The 22,912-nt window shown below is 37.9% G+C and overlaps 6 protein-coding genes across 6 annotated transcripts in view; 5 read left to right on the top strand and 1 right to left on the bottom strand.

The window, feature by feature from the left end:
* LOC109846313 lies at positions 376-726 on the top strand. The gene has a single exon (XM_020415538.1). It carries the CDS (start codon positions 376-378, stop codon positions 724-726), a length of 351 nt encoding a protein of 116 aa, XP_020271127.1.
* LOC109846312 lies at positions 1,240-1,590 on the top strand. The gene has a single exon (XM_020415537.1). The coding sequence runs from the start codon at positions 1,240-1,242 to the stop codon at positions 1,588-1,590; it is 351 nt and encodes a 116-aa protein (XP_020271126.1).
* LOC109846311 lies at positions 2,106-2,456 on the top strand. Its single transcript, XM_020415536.1, has one exon. It carries the CDS (start codon positions 2,106-2,108, stop codon positions 2,454-2,456), a length of 351 nt encoding a protein of 116 aa, XP_020271125.1.
* On the top strand, positions 2,970-3,320 carry LOC109846309. Its single transcript, XM_020415535.1, has one exon. It carries the CDS (start codon positions 2,970-2,972, stop codon positions 3,318-3,320), a length of 351 nt encoding a protein of 116 aa, XP_020271124.1.
* On the top strand, positions 3,793-4,143 carry LOC109846308. The gene has a single exon (XM_020415534.1). The coding sequence runs from the start codon at positions 3,793-3,795 to the stop codon at positions 4,141-4,143; it is 351 nt and encodes a 116-aa protein (XP_020271123.1).
* LOC109846307 overlaps positions 15,754-22,912 on the bottom strand; it is a 13,857-nt gene continuing 6,698 nt past the window's right edge. Inside the window, exons 3-4 of the mRNA XM_020415533.1 lie at positions 16,731-16,838; positions 15,754-16,236 (exon numbers count right to left, since the gene is read on the bottom strand). Of these exons, the coding sequence (XP_020271122.1) occupies positions 15,925-16,236; positions 16,731-16,838 (420 nt within the window). The 3' untranslated portion in view covers positions 15,754-15,924. The remainder of the gene's footprint in view (positions 16,237-16,730; positions 16,839-22,912) is intronic.

Genomic DNA, 22,912 nt, shown 5'->3' with positions numbered 1-22,912 from the left:
GAAGTGTGAGTTCTTTTTGGTTTGTTAGTTTGTAAAAAGTTTGGTATCAGGGCCTTGTCAAGTCTAGAGTGTTGAAGAATGATTCAAAGTTGACTTAGTCTTTAGTTATTATTTTGTTAGTGGAGTAGTGGCTAATAAATCTGAAAATAGTTTAGATTTTTATGGTGATTAAGTTGTTTTGTAAGCCTATATAAAGGCACATTTAGTTGATGAATAATAGAGAAAAAACAATTATCTCCTCATCTCCTCTCTAATTCCCAACATGGTATCAGAGCTCCAAGTTTCTTGGGTTTGTGAGGATTTAAAAAAATATATAGAGTGATGTCCTCTTCAAAAACGAGGAGAGGGGGGACAAAAACCCTAGCCCTAAAATCAATGCCGGAGGCAATGATCAGGAGCAAGGCAGCGGCTTTAACCGTCGCCGAGAGATGCAGAAGCATTTTGGGTGCAAATTCCCAAGCTCACCTCAACACCATCAAAGTCGACTCCAAAGGCAGCAAGAGTGAGATTCACACTTCGAAGGTGCACTATATTTTCAAGAGGGGAAAGCCTTACCTCTGGGTTCATGAAGGAGACTTGCATAATACCAACATAATCATTGATGAGCGAGGTTCTCTTTCTGTCAGCAATGTCGTTCCAGGTCCACTTACGGGTTTGCTCAAATCTATAAGAAAGCTGCCAGCTTGTGCTGCTTTAGCGAGTGACGTTATACCTCTTAAAAAATAAATTTTATTCTAGGAATCATGGTGAGATGTGCGCCATGGAGAGATTGAGAGAAGTGCTTCTTTAAGAAATATTGGTGATTATGTACGTCAACAAGATTAAGATGAGAAGTGTATCACAAAGTGAAGAGAAGTGCTTTTCAAGATTATGGAGAGAAGTGCTCTATGAAGATTCAAAAGGAATGACAAGAAACTTTGAATCAAGGGGGAGTGTTGAAGAATGATTCAAAGTTGACTTAGTCTTTAGTTGTTATTTTGTTAGTGGAGTAGTGGCTAATAAATCTGAAATTAGTTTAGATTTTTATGGTGATTAAGTTGTTTTGTAAGCCTATATAAAGGCACATTTAGTTGATGAATAATAGAGAAAAAATAATTATCTCCTCATCTCCTCTCTAATTCCCAACATGGTATCAGAGCTCCAAATTTCTTGGGTTTGTGAGGATTTAAAAAAATATATAGAGTGATGTCCTCTTCAAAAACGAGGAGAGGGGGGATAAAAACCCTAGCCCTAAAATCAATGTCGGAGGCGATGATGAAGAGCAAGGTAACGACTTTAACCGTCGCCAAGAGATGCAGAAGCATTTTGGGTGCAAATTCCCAAGCTCACTTCAACACCATCAAAGTCGACTCCAAAGGCAGCAAGAGTGAGATTCACACTTCGAAGGTGCACTATATTTTCAAGAGGGGAAAGCCTTACCTCTGGGTTCATGAAGGAGACTTGCATAATACCAACATAATCATTGATGAGCGAGGTTCTCTTTCTGTCAGCAATGTCGTTCCAGGTCCACTTACGGGTTTGCTCAAATCTATAAGAAAGCTGCCAGCTTGTGCTGCTTTAGCGAGTGACGTTATACCTCTTAAAAAATAAATTTTATTCTAGGAATCATGGTGAGATGTGCGCCATGGAGAGATTGAGAGAAGTGCTTCTTTAAGAAATATTGGTGATTATGTACGTCAACAAGATTAAGATGAGAAGTGTATATCACAAAGTGAAGAGAAGTGCTTTACAAGATTATGGAGAGAAGTGCTCTATGAAGATTCAAAAGGAATGACAAGAAACTTTGAATCAAGGGGGAGTGTTGAAGAATGATTCAAAGTTGACTTAGTCTTTAGTTGTTATTTTGTTAGTGGAGTAGTGGCTAATAAATCTGAAATTAGTTTAGATTTTTATGGTGATTAAGTTGTTTTGTAAGCCTATATAAAGGCACATTTAGTTGATGAATAATAGAGAAAAAACAATTATCTCCTCATCTCCTCTCTAATTCCCAACATGGTATCAGAGCTCCAAGTTTCTTGGGTTTGTGAGGATTTAAAAAAATATATAGAGTGATGTCCTCTTCAAAAACGAGGAGAGGGGGGATAAAAACCCTAGCCCTAAAATCAATGCCGGAGGCGATGATGAAGAGCAAGGCAGCGGCTTTAACCGTCGCCGAGAGATGCAGAAGCATTTTGGGTGCAAATTCCCAAGCTCACCTCAACACCATCAAAGTCGACTCCAAAGGCAGCAAGAGTGAGATTCACACTTCGAAGGTGCACTATATTTTCAAGAGGGGAAAGCCTTACCTCTGGGTTCATGAAGGAGACTTGCATAATACCAACATAATCATTGATGAGCGAGGTTCTCTTTCTGTCAGCAATGTCGTTCCAGGTCCACTTACGGGTTTGCTCAAATCTATAAGAAAGCTGCCAGCTTGTGCTGCTTTAGCGAGTGACGTTATACCTCTTAAAAAATAAATTTTATTCTAGGAATCATGGTGAGATGTGCGCCATGGAGAGATTGAGAGAAGTGCTTCTTTAAGAAATATTGGTGATTATGTACGTCAACAAGATTGAGATGAGAAGTGTATCACAAAGTGAAGAGAAGTGCTTTACAAGATTATGGAGAGAAGTGCTCTATGAAGATTCAAAAGGAATGACAAGAAACTTTGAATCAAGGGGGAGTGTTGAAGAATGATTCAAAGTTGACTTAGTCTTTAGTTGTTATTTTGTTAGTGGAGTAGTGGCTAATAAATCTGAAATTAGTTTAGATTTTTATGGTGATTAAGTTGTTTTGTAAGCCTATATAAAGGCACATTTAGTTGATGAATAATAGAGAAAAAACAATTATCTCCTCATCTCCTCTCTAATTCCCAACATAGAGTCCTGCACTATAGTTTCTTGGGTTTGTGAGGATTTAAAAAAATATATAGAGTGATGTCCTCTTCAAAAACGAGGAGAGGGGGGATAAAAACCCTAGCCCTAAAATCAATGCCGGAGGCGATGATGAAGAGCAAGGCAGCGGCTTTAACCGTCGCCGAGAGATGCAGAAGCATTTTGGGTGCAAATTCCCAAGCTCACCTCAACACCATCAAAGTCGACTCCAAAGGCAGCAAGAGTGAGATTCACACTTCGAAGGTGCACTATATTTTCAAGAGGGGAAAGCCTTACCTCTGGGTTCATGAAGGAGACTTGCATAATACCAACATAATCATTGATGAGCGAGGTTCTCTTTCTGTCAGCAATGTCGTTCCAGGTCCACTTACGGGTTTGCTCAAATCTATAAGAAAGCTGCCAGCTTGTGCTGCTTTAGCGAGTGACGTTATACCTCTTAAAAAATAAATTTTATTCTAGGAATCATGGTGAGATGTGCGCCATGGAGAGATTGAGAGAAGTGCTTCTTTAAGAAATATTGGTGATTATGTACGTCAACAAGATTGAGATGAGAAGTGCATCACAAAGTGGAGAGAAGTGCTCTATGAAGATTCAAGAGGAATGACAAGAAATTTTGAATCAAGGGGGAATGTTGAATAACTGATTCAAATTTGTTATTAGGTTGTTATTTTGTTAGTGGAGTTGTTGCTAATTAGTTTAGATTTTTATGGGATTAAGTTGTTTTGTAAGCCTATATAAAGGCACATTTAGTTGATGAATAATAGAGAAAAAACAATTATCTCCTCATCTCCTCTCTAATTCCCAACATGGTATCAGAGCTCCAAGTTTCTTGGGTTTGTGAGGATTTAAAAAAATATATAGAGTGATGTCCTCTTCAAAAACGAGGAGAGGGGGGATAAAAACCCTAGCCCTAAAATCAATGCCGGAGGCGATGATGAAGAGCAAGGCAGCGGCTTTAACCGTCGCCGAGAGATGCAGAAGCATTTTGGGTGCAAATTCCCAAGCTCACCTCAACACCATCAAAGTCGACTCCAAAGGCAGCAAGAGTGAGATTCACACTTCGAAGGTGCACTATATTTTCAAGAGGGGAAAGCCTTACCACTGGGTTCATGAAGGAGACTTGCATAATACCAACATAATCATTGATGAGCGAGGTTCTCTTTATGTCAGCAATGTCGTTCCAGGTCCACTTACGGGTTTGCTCAAATCTATAAGAAAGCTGCCAGCTTGTGCTGCTTTAGCGAGTGACGTTATACCTCTTAAAAAATAAATTTTATTCTAGGAATCATGGTGAGATGTGCGCCATGGAGAGATTGAGAGAAGTGCTTCTTTAAGAAATATTGGTGATTATGTACGTCAACAAGATTGAGATGAGAAGTGTATCACAAAGTGAAGAGAAGTGCTTTACAAGATTATGGAGAGAAGTGCTCTATGAAGATTCAAAAGGAATGACAAGAAACTTTGAATCAAGGGGGAGTGTTGAAGAATGATTCAAAGTTGACTTAGTCTTTAGTTGTTATTTTGTTAGTGGAGTAGTGGCTAATAAATCTGAAATTAGTTTAGATTTTTATGGTGATTAAGTTGTTTTGTAAGCCTATATAAAGGCACATTTAGTTGATGAATAATAGAGAAAAAACAATTATCTCCTCATCTCCTCTCTAATTCCCAACATAGAGTCCTGCACTATAATACTATCTCTGTATGTTTTTATTTAATTACGGAGTAATTTTCTTTCTCCAATCTTTATTTTCATTATTTATTTTATTTCTTGCTGTTATAATCTATATTTTTTTGTTAATCTAGCTACTCCTAGAGGTAGAAAACAAAACTAGGTTGTGCTTTCTCTTTCTAAAGCCGCATGTTAGGATGTCGGTAACCCTTATAGGTTGTTGGCTTTGATTCCTTAGTATGAAGAAAAAGTTGCGGTCAGATAGTATGCGATTAGCTAGAAAGAAAAGGGTCAAACACTTGATTAACAAATAAAATATAAAAAAGTTTATTAAGAATTAAGACATATAAGAAGAGATAGAGCAAGGAGAAAGGTTAGATACAATCATGTCTTGATTTATATGAGAAACATGTGGGATTAGTGCTGAACTTAGGAGTTACATGCACTTATTCATCTTTCTAAAGACTCTATAGAGTCACCATCTAACTAAGACTTAGCACCAATGATAAAGTTGGTAATAGATATCATATATCCAATAGAGATATCAAGGCAAATATTGTAAATCTTTAAAAATACATTGAAGAAATAAAAATTAAACCAAAAATTAAACCCACATCACTGAAATTTCTACTCGTATGTGGCACTGGTCAAATCAGCTAAATATAATGATGAAAACAAAGAGTTTTATTGATGTCCTCCAACCTGAAACCTATAATCTTTCAAATATAATATAAATACAAACCTTAGTACAATAGGTAAAAGGCCCACTATAGGCATTCAAAAAATATAGACCGTTCGAGATGAATTATACCTGAAGATAAATCGCCAGATCTAGTTGGTCATACTAAACTAACCTAACAAATTAATGATGCATGTAAGTTGAGGCTCATAGTCACGAGGCAATGCACTACTGAACCCAACATATTGTTTAAATTGCTCACGCTGAGCTAGATGGTCGCAATACAGTGTATTGATTGGACGGAAGTAACGATGATGATCGGGGACTTCTCGCCCACTACATGAGGATGGGAAGACATGCCGCTTTTAATGTGAGATGGCTGGAGAGACGACGACTATAATGACGAACAGGACCCTTGAGATCTCGCGCTCGCGATGTATTTAATGAAAATCCTGCAAAGTAATGGATGTCATAGATTGGCAGCATTGTTAACGCATGGGTGTGAACCCAACTGCACATAGACGAACTCCTCGCACAATTCAACATGAATAACATAGCAGCCAGAATGTTGGTTAAAACCGTCACCCATTGAGATTGGCTATGTCGTTTATGAGTCTTACTTACTCAGGGGACCCCCAAGTGAGCACTAAGGAGCTCCAAGGCACTGACAGAGTGCTCATGCTGAGCTACACTCAAGGACCCTATTGTTGCTTATAAAACCAAGTCTCTATCGAAGGCTAAGTGGAAGTCACCTTGAAGTGTTGAGAGCTTGACCTTTGAACATGACGGAACCACACACTAGCCAACCCAGTGCTCAAAGCCAAAGTTGGTACCCGCAGATTCCGAAGAATGCACAGATACCCAACTCGGCCCGAACACATTACTAGTCTCCATGGAATGTCAAGTAAGCTGAAGGCAAGTTCTTCTCGGGTTGCCTTCAAAACCGATGCAATAGAAATTTTCAAGTATTATGGAGATGTGTGGTTGTTGTTGTAAAGTTAAGCAATATTTGCAGAGAATGATTTTTGATATGTTTAACTCAACAATAAACTGGCCATTATATAGGCTTTACAATAACAAACTTAAACTGAAAAATAGGAAATGCTAGTACTTAGTGGATAATCATGGGCCATGATTTACTCCACCAAATATTAACTAAATACTCTGACTTCTAACTTCTAAGTAGTCCTAAGATGCTACTTTATTTTAGGAGATTAAACTACCACTAAGGCACTAACAACTAACCACTTAGTCGACTAATTTTGGGGCATTAACAAACACACTCCCTTGCCCTCAAAATCAGTCACTCCCATTTTGGACCTGAAGTACCCATGCTTGCCAACAGACAAGGACTTTGTCAGAACATCAGCTACTTGTTCCTTAGTTCCACAATGCTTCAGTACAATTAACTCTTTTGCAACAAGATCTCGAATGAAATGACAACGTATATCAATATGCTTTGTTCTGCTATGGAATGCCGGATTCTTCGCCATAGCAATTGCTGCTTTGTTGTCACAATAAATCTCAGTTGAACCAAGTTGCTCTTGTTGGAAGTCTGCAAATAACTTCCTTAACCATATTGCTTGACATGCTGCTGCAGTTGTTGCAACATACTCAGCCTCTGATGATGACAGAGCCATCGTTTCTTGCTTCTTCGAGCTCCACGTAATAGCACCGGAACCCAAACTGAAAACACAACCAGATGTGCTTTTTTCTGCTATCGAGATCTCCTGCCCAGTCACTATCTGTATAGCCAACCAGCCTGCAGTTTGATACTTGTGAGTACCAAATTTCGTAACCAAGAGTTCCTGCCACATATCTGATAATCCTTTTCGCTGCTCCGAGATTATGCATAGTTGGATTATGCATGAACCTGGAAATAACACTGACAGAATATGTTATATCCGGTCTTGTATGAGACAAGTAATTCAATCCGCCAACCATACTTCTAAAATACAGTGCATTTTCCAAGCCCGTACCATCATTTGCTATGAGGGACTCATTTGGATTCATTGGAGTTGGAGCTATACTGCAGTTTTCCATATTGAACCTTTTGAGCAGGTCATTTGCATATTTTCGTTGAGAAATGAAAATCCCTTTAGCACATTGATTTACTTCAATCCCAAGAAAATAATGCAACAACCCCAAATCCGACATTTCAAAAGTTTTCATCATAGAGGACTTAAATTCAGCAACAAGTGATTCACAAGAACCCATATATATCATATCATCGACATAAAGACAAACTAACAATAAGTCAGTTTTACCTCGTTTCTTCACATAAAGAGTAGGCTCGTTTTTGCTTCTTTCGAACCCATTCTCCAAAAAGTATGAATCAATCTTGCTATATCATGCCCTCGGTGCCTGCTTCAAGCCATACAAAGCCTTCCTTAGCCGATAAACTTTGTCTTCTTCACCTCTCACAGCGAACCCTTCAGGTTGTGTGACATATACTTCCTCTTCTAGATCCCCATTTAGGAACGCAGACTTCACATCGAACTGCTACACAGGCCAATGTAATTGAGCAGCAAGAGCCAAGAACGTTCTCACCGTCTCAAAGCGAGCTACTGGAGAAAACGTCTCTTCAAAGTCGATTCCTTGTTGTTGAGCATACCCTTTAACAACTAGACGAGCTTTGTGCCTGTCTATACTGCCATCAGCATGGTATTTGGTTCTGAATACCCATTTAAGCCCGATTGGACTCTTGTTTTGAGGAAGATCGACCAGCTCCCATGTAAGGTTCTTCTCGATGCAATTTATTTCTTCCTTCATTGCATTCTCCCACACTTGCTCTCCTGCAGCATCTGCATAAGAAACAGGATCTGACACATACAAAGCAAAGTTACATGTATCATATATTTCTCTCAGGGATCTTGTTTTTCTTGGAGGTGACCCGGACAGTGAGTTTGATGATGATCCAGAATGAGGACTTTGGTTTCCATAGGAACCATTGTTGCTTGGTGAGGAAGGACCCGAACTGCTGCTTGAGGTTGTGGATGAAGAGACGAAGCTTGGCTCGGGACTTGCATGTGTTGCTATCTCACCAGGTGGGAGATCAAAGTCTTCTGAAGCTCCAGTTAATGTTGATGTTTCTGCCCCTTCATGAACCAGACTCCAATCCCAGCTTTCTCCTTCATTAAACTCAACATTTCTACTGACAAACACTTTACCACTTAACGGATTATACAAGCGATATGCCTTGGATTGTGCACAGTAGCCAATAAAAATACACTTAACAGACTTTTCATCAAGCTTAGAGCGAATGTTGACTAATGCATATGCTAAACATCCAAAAACTTTTAAGTGGCTTACCCGAGGTGCTCTGCCTTTCCACGCTTCATAAGGGGTCTGATTGAGGACTGTCTTTGTTGGAGAGATATTGAGAAGATATACGGTTGTTGCTACCGCTTCTCCCCAGAACTGATTTGGAAGCTTCTTCTCTTTCAACATGCATCTTGTCATTTCGACTACAGTGCGATTCTTTCTCTCTGCCACACCATTCTGCTCTGGCGAGTATGGTGCTGTGAGTTCTCTACGAATGCCATTCTCATCACAGAAATCAGAAAACTCATCAAGCAAAAATTCTCCACCATGATCAGTTCGTAGACACTTAATATAGCAGCCGCTCTCTTTTTCCACCAAGGCCTTAAATTTCTTGAAACACTCAAAGGATTCAGATTTGAGTTTTAAGAAATAAACCCAACTTACACGACTGTAATCATCTGTAAAGGGCAAAAAATATTTACTCCCTCCTAGAGATTCTGTTTTCATCGGACCACACAAATCAGCATGCACTAACTCGAGCACATCAGAAGCTCTCCAGGACTTACCACTCGGAAAAGATTTTTTACTTTGTTTGCCAAGCACACAACTTTCACAAAAATCAATGGCACTAATCTTTGGCAATCCAATAGCCATATGCTTCTGACACAACAATTTTAGCCCATTGATATGAAGATGACCATAGCGTAAATGCCACAATTTTGCTTCATTATTACCCTTAGCAACTAATGCACATCCTGTAACATTTGACACTGCTAAAGAAAACATTCTGTTTTGAGACATGTGAACATTAACTATGGACTGTCCACTTTTCTTATCTTGAATAACACAATTCATATCATCAAACACAACAAAATATCCAGAACTCATAAGTTGACCAACACTTAACAAATTATGAGCTAGACTAGGAACGTATTGCACATCAGTAAGAAGCTTTACGTTACCCTGAGTTGTTTTGATGGCAATTGTACCCTTTCCTTCAACCCGAATCTGCTTGTCATCACCAAGTCGAACCTCACTTTTCTTATCCTCGTCAAGATCTTGAAACAAAGACTTTGTGCCCGTCATATGATTTGAGCACCCACTGTCTATAAACCAGACATCATCTAAAACATCACCAATAGAGGAATGTGCCATAAACAACTTACTTTCTTCTTCAACCTTCTCTGTGAAATTGGCATGCTTCTGCTCATGTCGTTGTTTAGACCAACATTCAACCTCCTTATGCCCGTACTTCTTGCAATAGTGGCATTCTCCAGCAAATTTACCTCCAGCAACTTTACCTCCAGAAAATTGACCACGTCCTCCTCTTCCACGGCCACGACCTCGACCACGAAAGCCACCTCTTCCACTTTCGCGACCTCCATTGTTATCGGACCTCCATTTGTTCGAGGGATCCCCTCTCACCTGAAAAGCCTTCTCTTCCACATTTTCCTCGTTTCTCTTGAATCTATCTTCATTAGCTAGCAGGGAACCCATTAATTCATCAAAGGAATAGGTTGACATGTTTTTTGATTCCTCAATGGCAGCAACAACGTGATTAAAATCTTTTGTTAAACTCCGCAATACTTTACTGACTACAGTTAAATCAGTAATATTTTCACCATATGATTTCATTTGATTCACAATTTCAGACACTTTACTGACTACAGTTAAATCAGTAATATTTTCACCATATGATTTCATTTGATTCACAATTTCAGACACTCTAGACAAATAACTTTGCACAGATTCTTTGCTATGCATACCTAGTTCTTCGAAATTCCCACGTAAGGTTTGCAATTTAACAGAAATTACCTTACTATCACCATGATACTCCTTTTTGAGAATTTCTCATGCCTCTTTGGAAGAACTAGCTGCTGAAATTCTTGGGAAAATTGAGTCATCCAGTGCTCCTTGGATGTTCCCTTTTCTCTCTTTTTTTAATTTTTGTTATTTGAGGACCCAACCTAACTTAGAGAAAAAGAGCTGCACGTGTCTTCTTTCTCTAATGCTCTCATACCAAATTTGTTGTAAAGTTAAGCAATATTTGCAGAGAATGATTTTTTGATATATTTAACTCAACAATAAACTAGCCATTATATAGGCTTTACAATAACAAACTTAAACTGAAAAATAGGAAATGCTAGTACTTAGTGGATAATCATGGGCCACGGTTTACTCCACCAAATATTAACTAAATACTCTGACTTCTAACTTCTAAGTAGTCCTAAGATGCTACTTTATTTTAGGAGATTAAACTGCCACTAAGGCACTAACAACTAACCACTTAGTCCACTAATTTTGGGGCATTAACAAACAGTTGTCACGAACAATCCCTTCTGTGCTTTAAGATGAAAAATAGCATGTTGTAACTTCATGATGTGTGACAAGAAGGGCTCGTCAGAGGGCTAAAATGAATGAATAAACCAAGGCCACCCTTACACCATCTGGAATCAAAATCTGTGAGCGGTTAGTGCGAAGGAAAAGAAGATAGCCCGCCCGAAAAGTGGTGAAGAGCTCGGAATCGATCACTAGTTTTCAGAGCTACGTGAGGACGAAGCATCCGTGTTCTCCTCTTAACGGTTGGAAGTTAACAGTCTACCTGCAATCACTAAACACTATATTTTATTGCACTGTTGCACTCTTATTATCTATTTTATCGCATAAGTATACATGCTAATATTGTGTATTTTATGAATTTGCAGGAAATAAAGAATTATTGAATAAAAGATTAAAGAATCCCAAAAGACCTCTTCTTGAAGCTTAAAGGAATTTCACAAAGCCCAAAAGGTCAAGAGGAGATGAGTCGACAAGCCAACGATGGTCACTGACGTGGTGGAACACACAAAGCGATGCCCTGTTTATCGACATCATGCCAACTTCATCCATCAAGCCCTAGAATATCCACATCTAATCGTGTACTCATGGCCATTTGAGACATGAGGAATGTATATTATTGGTCCAATCAGCCTACTATTTACCAGAGAATATTAGTTCATCTCATCTTAGCCATAACTGACTTCTCAAAAATGGTCTAAAGTAGTGCCAATGAAGGAGATCAAGACTAAGAACATGGTCAATTTCCTCGGACACCATGTCATACACCATTTTGGCGTAACAAAATGGATGGTCCATAACAATGGTCCTCATTTCATTAGTCATGCATATGGATAATTTTGCATCAGATTCCTAATCGAAGGTGTGGCCTCTAGACCATACAATTCCATAGCTAAGAGATTGGTTGAAGCTTTCAACAAGATCATCATCAAATAATGAAGAAGTTTTTCACGGAGAACAAGCGTTATTGGAATGAAAAGTTTGGTGAATGTCTGTGGGCCTACCGTACCACAATACTAAACCTAGTGGGAAACACTCTATTCTCTTTGGTCTATGGATGTGAGGCCGTTGTCCCATTAGAACTCTAAATTACATCACCTCACACTGCCTTGATGATGTAAATGACTTTCGAGGATAATGTTGACCTCCGCCTTCAAGAATTGGAAGCCTTAGATGAAAAGTGCCTGGCCGCTCAGCAACACATTGAGCTTTACCAAGCATAACTTTCCAGAGCATCCAATAAAAATGTCAAGAAAAGGCTATTCCAGAAGGGAGATAGGATCCTGACCGTGCAAAGAATCATTATTCCCAAAGCATAGTTCATGAAGGAAATTCAATGAGAAAGGATAAGGATCATCATAGTAGAGTTAGTCTATTCGAACAACGCCTATTGTCTCGTCGATGAGAAGGAAAATTTACAATTGTTCCCGATCATTAGCCAACACTTGAATAAGCACTACCCATGATCGTCTGTGCTACAGGAACCCTTTAGGTGTTAGGTATTTTGTCAAATTTGTGAATTAAAGGGATGTTTTTTTTTTTTTTTTTTTCTTTTGTCTGACCCGGGGGTTTTTTGTTGTAAAAAGTTTGAATCCGATGAAATATCTGATCAAATATTGTAAGAAACAATAAACAAACAACTGTTATGCCACAACAAACACAAATGTTTCATTAATAAACATTATAACCAAAGTTAGATCATGATATACTACCGCATAAGCTACAAACTCATCTTGAATGTCCCCAAGTGTAGCGATCACTACTTCAGAGTAGGATGCGACCTCAAAGCTGCTCAAGCAACCGTCTAAGATGCGAAGCAAGTCCTTTGTTCAAAGGAGGTCCTCTTGACCTCAATCGTGAGACACCGCCTAGCTCCTACGATGGTAGAAGGCATCAATCAAGTCAGCCACGAATTGGTGGCCTCCTTCTTCATGCCCACCCAGTGTGCGTCTATGAACACTCTGCTGACTTGCCCATTAGTAGTCCTTCAATTCCTTGTAGCAACTATCTCTGCTGACTTCCCATAGTTTAGGTCCGGCACTCTCACCATGCTATACCAATTGAAATCTAGATATGAGGTGATGATGTGAGACATTTGCCTCGAAAGAGTAAACGAAACTACGATGCTGATATGAAGTGATGACATGCACTGGCACCATTAACCAAACTCCCCTCATGTCTCAATTTTGAGTTAGGGCTACCGATGTACATCTGATCATTGCCGAATTGCTGGGCAAAGTGACGAGATAAATAAGGTTCCAGATAATAAATATTGTTCACTTTTAGAAGATGCAAACCTAAAGAAAATTCTGAAAAAGTGATAGATCTAGTGAGCTATCCAACTCTTTACATTAAGAGAACTAGAACAATATTGCTAGCTATCAAAGGCCTATAAGCAAACTGCGACTTAAAGATAGTAAGGTTGGGCAATCCTGTTATGACAAAATATAAGGATACACTTTAGAGTATGGTTGTAAACAACCGAAGGGGGAAAATACTATAAAAGGGAATTTTAAAAGCCATGTAAATTTAGAAAGAGAAAATTTTCTCAACGAAAAAATTCACAAAATGGAAAATCTCAAGAAAGAAAATCTAAATACACTATTAAACCCGAATTTCAAAAAAAAAAAAAGCAAATGTTTATATGTCAAGAAGTTAGCCACCATGCAAATAAATATCCTAAAGAGAAAATTACAAATAAAATAATTATAGATGAAGACAAATGCAAATATGGATTGGAGCTTATAGAGATAAACCAAATCCAAAGAGATTCTCAAAACTTATATTACAATAGAAAGTGAAGAGGATTATGAAGATCCTAATAGTTACATGATGAAAAGGATGAGGATAATATATCAAGATATAAAATATATGAAGATCCTAACAGTTAAATGCATGACCTGCAGGGAGAAAGATTCTCAGATTCATATGAGGATATAGAAAGGCTAAAGCCAACCATTCCTAAACCTCATAAAACGATTTTAATATGAAAATGGATATTTTTAATACCAAATTCCTCAATAAATATTACTATATTTTTTATCGTGTCAATGGAAACATTTAAAAGATAAATATCTTCATCTTTTAAATGAGAAGGTAACTTTAAAAGCATTCCACTCCTAAATCAAAGAAAAATAAATAAATTAAAGGAAAAATATAAAGATATGAAATATCTTCATCATGGGCTTGTACAAGTCAAAATTACTAGACAATTCTAGTTCGGTATTAATGCTCCTGTTATGGTACTCCGTATGGAGGAAAGAATTAACTCTACTCCATTAGATGCTTTAATAGGAGGACATAAATCCAACCTAGCAATCAAAAAAAAAAGAAAAACTTAGGTATCAATATTCACATGGATAACTTTGCCGCTCTCGATGACCCTCATATATGTGAGATGTAGCAAATTAAGCATCAATCTTAAAGGAATTGAGATGAAACCACGCAGTAGAGTGCTTAGAATACAGCGGGAACCTGTAGTAGCACTCAATCAAGCATCTACCTCCTTTAGCAAAAAATTATAGATGGTAGTTCATTATCATATGAAGATTCTCCATGTTGCATTGTATTAATGACGAAGGGTAATCGTATTCACTAATTTCAATTGACAACTCATCATCATCTGAATAATAATTTAAAATTTTTTTTGTTAGTATCAAAAAGTTCATTTGCTTACTGTGAAGCTGTAAATTCTGTTTGTAGGTCTTGTACCTGTTGTGTTAATATTTATCTTTGTTGTCTTAACACTATCCTATTTGAAGGTTTATAGATTACAGGTTGAGGGATAACAGTAAGGTATTGGATCATCTTAACATGAAGTTTCTAAGAGCATCTCCAACAGCTTCCCCAAAAATTTCTCCAAAATGGGGAATCAAATGTCATATTCTCCAAATTATTTTTGCTCCAACTCCAACAGCTTCCTCATTTTGAAGAATCATGCATTTATTACAATAATAAAAATATTCTACATCTTTAACTAATAAATAATAAATTATTTATTATTTTGAAGAATCCCCATTTTGACCAAATTATTTATTATTATAATGAGGAGATGGAGTTGTTTTTTGTGGGTTGAGTCTAGAAGAACGTGAAAAAGTGCTTCCCCAAATATTTGCAGAATGCTGTAGATTTGGGGAAGGCTCTCTATTTTTTCTCTCCTATCCCCATTTTGGGGAATGAGATGGGGAATCTGTTGGACCAAAAAAAAGCTCAAAATTCTCCAAATTTTAGAATACCAAGAAGATGGGGAAGCTGTTGGAGATGCTCTAAGGTATTGGATTCTTATCAGATCTGAAACAAAAAGCTCATGCATTTGCAATTATTACTAAAGTAAGTGAAAAAAGGGGGGTTCAACTGGAGAGGGCTGGACAAAATCATCCAACAAGAACAGCATTAAAGCAAACCCTTAAAACAAAAAGTTAACCATTAATTTGTACCAATCCAATCATGCTAAGGCAACTGCTTTATTTTTGCTAGAATAATATGTGCGGAGGCTAACTCAGCTTTCGAAGCATCATACGCGCAAATATCCATGAGCTTGAGTGGTCTTCAGTCATTCTTCACTTCACCTTTACTACAATAGCTCCAAAATCGAAGAGAAAATTATGCAAAAAAGAGAGGAGAGAAAATAATCGGAAACTTTTTATATGGTTCCCAGGAGAGACAATTGGAAACCAAACGGCAACTCAGCTCTCCCAAACATAGGAAAGAATAAAACCTTACAACACATACATATACGTGCCTACTATCAGAGCACATCAATGATATTTCACCATCAAAATATTATAAGAATACATTAGTCTTCCTCTAGACTGTTATTGCAACGTTCTCATCTGTCAATGACTGGGTCAATCAACAGCTCACCAACAACTCCCCAAGCTAAAGCAGAACATAATGAATAATTCTAGTTGAAAGTGAACTGCAGGCAGGTGTTTGGTAGATAGAACTAACAAGACCAATAAATTAATATGAATAATATTTGTCTGTCGGGTGCTGATCAAATTTTTACAACTCACGAAAGCAAGAGGAATGAGTGAAAGCGTTCATAAAACAGGTAAGGTCGTTAACAGTGTATACAACATGGTGACGTGGAAACGCCTAGATTAGAAGAATTTGTTGTACTGGCTAGTAAGAGAATCCTTGAGGTTTGAATATAAACCAAAGAGAGAGTACTGCCTCAGGTTTGATACCTCATACCATGAGTTGAGAGCTACATCATGTTTGTCTGTACCCGAGAAAGCCGTCTGGATTCCAATGCTGCAGTCTACTGATCCGCCCTGGCCTTTACAGCTGGGGGTTTTGATGGCACAGTTCTGTTTATTGAGACAGACGAAGTTCGATTTCCCAGAACAAGTAGCACAGCCATCTCGCTTCCAGTATAAGTTTTGAAGAGTGCCCTTGTGGAACTCGAGTACCTTGGATGAGCAGAAAAAGAGGCGATGAAGAGATTAGGAATCATTTCGATGCTTTTCAGGATAAATTTCAAACAGCCCCCTTAAAACTTTGGGTGTTTTGCACAAAATCTTAATGAACGTTATAATTTGGAAAAGATCTCTAGAGCTCCTCTCGAAGTAGCATGATTTATGTCTTCAGTTTAAGGTATCACGTGCTTCACATGTCACATGTCTTAGGCAATTTTGTCCCTCTGTATTTTCTAAATTTACTGAATAGTTTTCTGGATTAGGTGTAAGACTGTAGGTTCATAAAGCTTATACCATTTGCCCTTCATGCTATCACCGTTTATCACAATTTCCTATAGTCCAGGGTGATTTTTTATAAATTTGAATGTTTAGGAGGGTTTTCTCTAATTTATAGAAGTCTAATGATGTCTCGGGCCGAATACCCCAGAGTTTGGGGTTTTTGTGAAATTTCAAGTTTTCTTTTTGCAGATAAGAGATCTTCGACTTACCAGAGTAAAGCTCGTGACGGAGTAAGAACTGTTACCAACAAAGGCAGGGAGAGATCTTGCTGCATACTTCCTTCCAGCGAATGCTACCATGAAACCACCGCTGGTGACCTGGAAAAACCAAAAACTTCTAAGATTAAAGAACTGCAGAATCTAATGCAACAATGTGCATATACTTAATAAGATTTATCTGTCTTTGTTTTTTTTTTAAGTTTAAAGAAATAAAAAATGTGTGCATACCAAAATAGCATTGCTAAGATTGCCTGTGTATGGTTAAAAACTTTCAGCTTCCATAGACAATGCTGCAGTAAAGTAATTTGCTTACAATTTTGGTGGAATATATCTTCAATGATAAGATGAACAAGCTCTACAAGCTTTGTTTGCATGGAAAATAAATCTTTCAGCATAATCACAAGAAAAATAACAAGGATATACAAGCAAAGTCTATCTCAAGGTGCTTGAAAGCATGAAACATGTGGGAGATGCAGTTTGGGTGTACTATATTTACTTAACACAATTTTTGAAGAAGACTTATCTATAGTACAGCTTCCAAGTTTATCGTCCTCTTCCTATTCTTAGAAGATCACTGAAAGTTCCCGATGCTCAAAGCTTAACCTTGTGATTATGAATACATGACACATACTTGCCCCGGAACATCAATATAAATTTTTATGGACAGCTCACTATCAGATGGTTTGCTTGCAATGTCATCTAACATACTATTTTTATAGCATTTCAAAGGCAGAGTACGCCTACTTCGACTTATGGTATCCCCTCGTTCAATTCTATGGGGGCATGCAAAGTGCATAAATTGAATTATATTTTCAGTTATGGTACTGCAAGTTCTGCAGAACACAAGCACTTCGTGCATAGTTGTATGATGTCTTTGAATATAGGTCAATCTATATCTATACAAGAATACAGATGTGCTCAAGTGGATGCGTAACCATTGGACATATACTGGTTCTTTTCAATGACATTGCTGCACTGAGATAAACTCAATTCTCAAGGGAGTACACTATCATTTAGGTGGAAATGCCTTCTATCGCTAATTATCACCGACATGTATCATAATCATAACACAAAGTTCAGTGTGTTTCTGTAAATAGAAAGAAGGCCAACCATTGTGGTGTTCTTGTTTCCCATGAATCAACCAATGGGAATCTCACTGTTCCTCAGCCCAAAACTTGGTGGTTTTGTTTCTCCCATACAATAGCCACTGAATGATCTGATTAAACCTCAACCACGAGCAATTAATTTAAATTTTGTTTGACTAAAATGAAATCTACATCTAGAATGCAAACAAACAATATAAGTGTATAAATATGAAGATAGTTCATATCTAAGAAAACATCATAACAAATGCGATAAGATGTATAGCTAATTTAGGATTGACTTCATTATTTATCTCTACATAACGGTGTGAGTAGAAATTTATGATTCTATGTCACTGACTCCAACAAATATCTATCAATGGACAAATCTATTCATATCACTTGGATGTCCCCAGTTTCTTGAAAAATAATCTGATCAATGGTATTTATTATGACACTACTGAGATACATGAGAGCCCACGTTACCCGGGTACTTCTATCACGAAGCTGTACCCGTATCCGACATGAATCCGACACATTCCCGTACCCAAACTTCATGAACACTCGTACCCAAACTTCACGGACACTCCTTGGATATATATGTTAATTTAAAATACTTGTCTTCAGCCTTATTGAGGCGCGAGGCGCGAGGCGCAACGCAGGGCACAAGGTCTCCTTATGCACACAGGCCCATAGTGCATTATAATGATTATACTATATATGCAACTATCTGTTATGGCATTCCAGTATTTACCACATATCCTTAATATTTCTCCAATATCCACAATTCGATATGAATTATAGTCATTCGATATTTCCCCGATATTCGATATTAAAAACCCTGTTGCCTACTAAAAATCCATGCAAGCCTTAATTATGACCTCGATCAAATTATGAATATCAACCTACTGTTTAAGAACTTCACTTGCAAATTAGAAGCATCAGGAATAAATGACAAAATTATTTACGTCACAGGCTGATCTTCAAGATAAACTAACATGAAGGGGTATTCCTTAGAATATTTGCTATAACATTCTAGCATCATTGGTGGGCCTACTAATATTGTATCAAACGTTGTGGCCTCTATATTTATAGAGTTCATAACTAAGAAAGCATTTGTAGTTGTACTATAAATTTTAGACTATGTTTCCTCAGTGAACAACTGAACATAATGTAGCTAGTGAAGACCTTAGTTGCACGTGTACGGGTGCGAATGTCGGTATGGGTACGGGTGCAGGTACAAGACACGACAAATTTGTAAAAGATAGGGTACGAGGACAGGGCTAAAACTCATGGGTTATAATCATAATTTTGAGCTATTTATGTAAACGAACTCGACTTTATCTGACAATTTACAAAACTGAATGTGTACAATATATGTCCAAGAAATCTGTGATGAGTGTTTTAAATGAAACATGCATTGTATAAATGAGTATATGTCTGAATAAATATATGCTGTCTAGAAAACCGCTCCAATTTCCGCTTTAGCAACAACAATGACTCTATCAGCAGTGAATATGAACAAAAGCAACATGTATATTGCAGGAGTTAATGAAAACATGAGAGCTCAATCGTTGAATGCAGTTGATTTTGTTGAGGGTAGTTTGCCTGTCAAGTTTCTTGGGGTTCCTTTGTCTAATGTCAGGGCAACTCATGGCAATTTTCAGGGGCTATTGAATAAGATTGAAGCCAAATTAAAGGTGTGGGGATCATACAAGCTTTCTTGTGTAGGGAGTGTGGAGCTTGTGAGATCAGTGCTTTTTGGTATGCATGTATATTGGACTGGAGTATATATGCTACCAAAGAAGACTCTCAAGTTAATTGACAGTCATTGTAGCAGATTCATTTGGGTAACTATGGAAGGTACACATAAGTTTCACTAGGTTTCATGGGATAAAATGTGTTTGTTGAAATCTCAAGGTAGATTAGAACTTGTACATTCTGGTAATTGACATCTTGTATCCGTGATCAAATTGCTATGGCAATACATCTCAAGAAAGATATTATGTGGATTAAATGGCTCCATAGCCATTATTTAAAGCATCACTCTATTTAGAGAATTCAAGCTAGAGGTGTTGATTATTGATTTTGGAGCAGACTTTTAAGGGTAAGAGATTGGCTGCTTGAGAGATAATATACTGAAAAACGTGTGATATGCAGCATAAGGAGTTAGCAATGAAATGAAAGCATTAGCTTATCTTGTGCTTATAGAGAAATTTTCTGTTCCTCACCAAAGATTAATTGGTGTAGTACAGTTTGGAGTGGTTTCTCTATTCCAAGACATGTATTTGTTGTGGTTAGCTGTAACGGGGAGGTTGTTAACTCAAGAGAGATTGATGCATTTTGGTGTCTTGCATACAAGTGCTTGTGTCTTTTGTAGCCAAACTGGTGAAGATGTTGGGCACTTGTTTTCTTGAGCCCATACTCTGATCTGATATGGAAGAAAATTCTAGTGAGGATGGGACAACTGAGAGATCCAATAATGTTGAGTAAGCTCGAGTGGTTTCAGAAACAAAACAGGGGAAATGCAGTCAAAAAGAAAGCGCTTCGTGCCTCTTTTGCAGCAGCAGTCTCTCATCAGGATGTGAGAAATATTAAAGTTGATGCAATAGTTAGAGCGTGTAGTTTTGATATTTCACCTCACTTCAGATTTTGGATTGAGAATTTGCAAGTAATGAGCTATATACTATAGTGTTCTTGAGGATTGATTGTATTGTCCAGGTATGCCTGGGTATAAAGTATGTATATAACGCTCATTTGGGAATGAGAATTATTTTCATTTACCTGTGTGTACACACACACACATATATATATGTGTGTGTGTACACACACATATATATATATATAATGCTTCGTAGTGAGATGGCTCATTCTCATCCATTTGTTTAAGGAGGGACCACATTCGCATGGCTACACATGGGCTGAATAACTGAATCAGTGGATCAAAAGTTGTCACCTCACTACCAAGCACCGAATTTGGTGTTGGTAATGCTTCGAAGTGATGTGGCTCATTCTCATCCACTTGTTTCAAGGGGGGGCCACATTCACATGGGTGCACATGGATTGAATAATTGAATGAGTGGATAAGAAGTTGTCACCTCACTACTAAGCACCGAATTTGGTGCTTGGTAAGCATACCCTATCAGAAGTACACCCAGGCTATGTTACTTGGGTACTTTTATCATGAAGCCATACCCGTACCCGACACATTCTCATACCCAAACTTCATGGACACTTCTTGGATATATGCATATGTTTATTCAGATGTGTACACGATTATATGATATACGTTTTCATTTAAAACACTTGTCATACACTTCTTGGACATATATCCTATACTTCATATCCATTTTTGCAACTCATTAGATAGTGGGTAGGATTTGTTTCAGCCTATATTCAAGGTCAATACTAGGATTTAAAAGGATCGTCTAGAGTGTCAGTGTCCAGTTCAAAAATGAGTCGCTTCCAATTTATAATAATCAACATAATAAAAGAACCTTAAAATGTGATGAGAATTTTAATTCTAATAATACACAAATTGAAAATAATAGTGATCTCATGTAAGATTATTAATGTCAATACATATGCAGTCGTGTCCTCATACCCTACATTTTACAAATTTATTGTGTCTCGAACCCGCACCTGCACCCATACCAGTACCCATACGTGTTTCTATGCAACTTAGTACCCAGGTAACATAGGTGAAGACCAATATATACAGTATTTATAAGAAAGCAATCGAAACCAATAGAAAACTAAAATGGCTCTTTGTTAGTCTAACAATGTAAACTATCCTGTCTCAACAGATCATGTAATAACTTGAGGTAATTGAGCCTTTCATAACAAAAGGTTCCTGTTCGGTTTTCCAAACTGGAAACTAAAGAAATAAGTCACATGGATTTAGTGATTATAACCTATTTCTTCATGAAAAAGGTATGAAGAAAAAAAAAGATTAAGAATATCTACAATAGTCATCTTAAAACAGTACAAAGACAATGTTTATCAGTTTGAATAGCCCGCTTATATGCATATCTTCTTCTATTGTTAATGCATAAATTTTAAAGTTATTTGAGCTTTCCACATTAGATAAATAGGCTGAGATCGATATTTGGTCGATCTGGAGAGAGTGAGTCGTCATTTTCATAATATTCAATGAGCTATGATAGAACTGGAAGGGATATTTTTAGTACAACCCGATGGATCACAAACTCCTTCAAAGATTCTTAAACAATCCAAAGTTCGTCAAAGCCTTATCTTTGTCTATATTATTAAATTTAGAATTTAACTAATTAATCCCTATATTCTCAGGATTGTGTTGGAGCAATAGATGAAACACATATCCAAGTAAAGGTTTCTCCTACAAACGCTCTAAAATATCATATCAGAAAAGACCAAATACAAAATGTATTTGCCACATGCATCTTTGCCTTAAAATTCACTTGTCTTACCTGGATGGGAAGGAACTGCAGCTGACTCTAGAGAGAGTGCGTGATAGACAATAAGGTAGACAATGAGCGATATTCGAAGCAATAGAACGAGAGGTAGACAATGAGCCCAAGCGAGAGAGATACCGTGTGATAGACAATATAAAGAGCTACACACCGAAGAAGGAATCGACGAAACCGAGGTCAGAGGTAATCGGAAAGCGCGTGCGAAGTCGACACAAAGCTGCAGTTTTCTGCGAACTGCCTGCCATCCAGTGATGTTTAGGATGATACCGAGAGAGATAGAGTGAGTTAAGAACGTGATACAAATTGAAGGTGATAAACATATAGGACTACTCAGCGGAGAATACGATGACGAAAACGGAGACCGGAGGTGGTCGAAAATTACATGCGGCCGAAAATTGCATGCGAAATCGACACAAGGCTACCGAAATCTGTTTGCTACTCGGTCGTTGTTTGGGCTTGCTCCTCGCTGTTCGGAGCCTTTCCCCGTTGTCCGGGCTTATCGGAGGTGGGAGGAGGTTGTCGGGAGAGGCTGATGGCTGAGGGGGCAGCGAGAGGGAGGAGCAGAGGAGGGCGTGAGCGGGGTTGAGGGCGACGAAGGCGACGACGAACTGGAGTAGGAGAGGAGGGGGTGGTTGTCGGG

Source organism: Asparagus officinalis, chromosome 6 (assembly GCF_001876935.1).
Source record: "Asparagus officinalis chromosome 6, Aspof.V1, whole genome shotgun sequence".
Classification (NCBI taxonomy): domain Eukaryota; kingdom Viridiplantae; phylum Streptophyta; class Magnoliopsida; order Asparagales; family Asparagaceae; genus Asparagus; species Asparagus officinalis.
Note: the sequence above shows the minus strand (reverse complement) of the source record. Positions and strands in the feature narration are given on the sequence as shown.

Coding starts and splice junctions, on each gene's coding strand:
- LOC109846313 (XM_020415538.1), top strand. CDS start 376: ATGCCGGAGGCAATGATCAGGAGCAAGGCAGCGGCTTTAACCGTCGCC.
- LOC109846312 (XM_020415537.1), top strand. CDS start 1,240: ATGTCGGAGGCGATGATGAAGAGCAAGGTAACGACTTTAACCGTCGCC.
- LOC109846311 (XM_020415536.1), top strand. CDS start 2,106: ATGCCGGAGGCGATGATGAAGAGCAAGGCAGCGGCTTTAACCGTCGCC.
- LOC109846309 (XM_020415535.1), top strand. CDS start 2,970: ATGCCGGAGGCGATGATGAAGAGCAAGGCAGCGGCTTTAACCGTCGCC.
- LOC109846308 (XM_020415534.1), top strand. CDS start 3,793: ATGCCGGAGGCGATGATGAAGAGCAAGGCAGCGGCTTTAACCGTCGCC.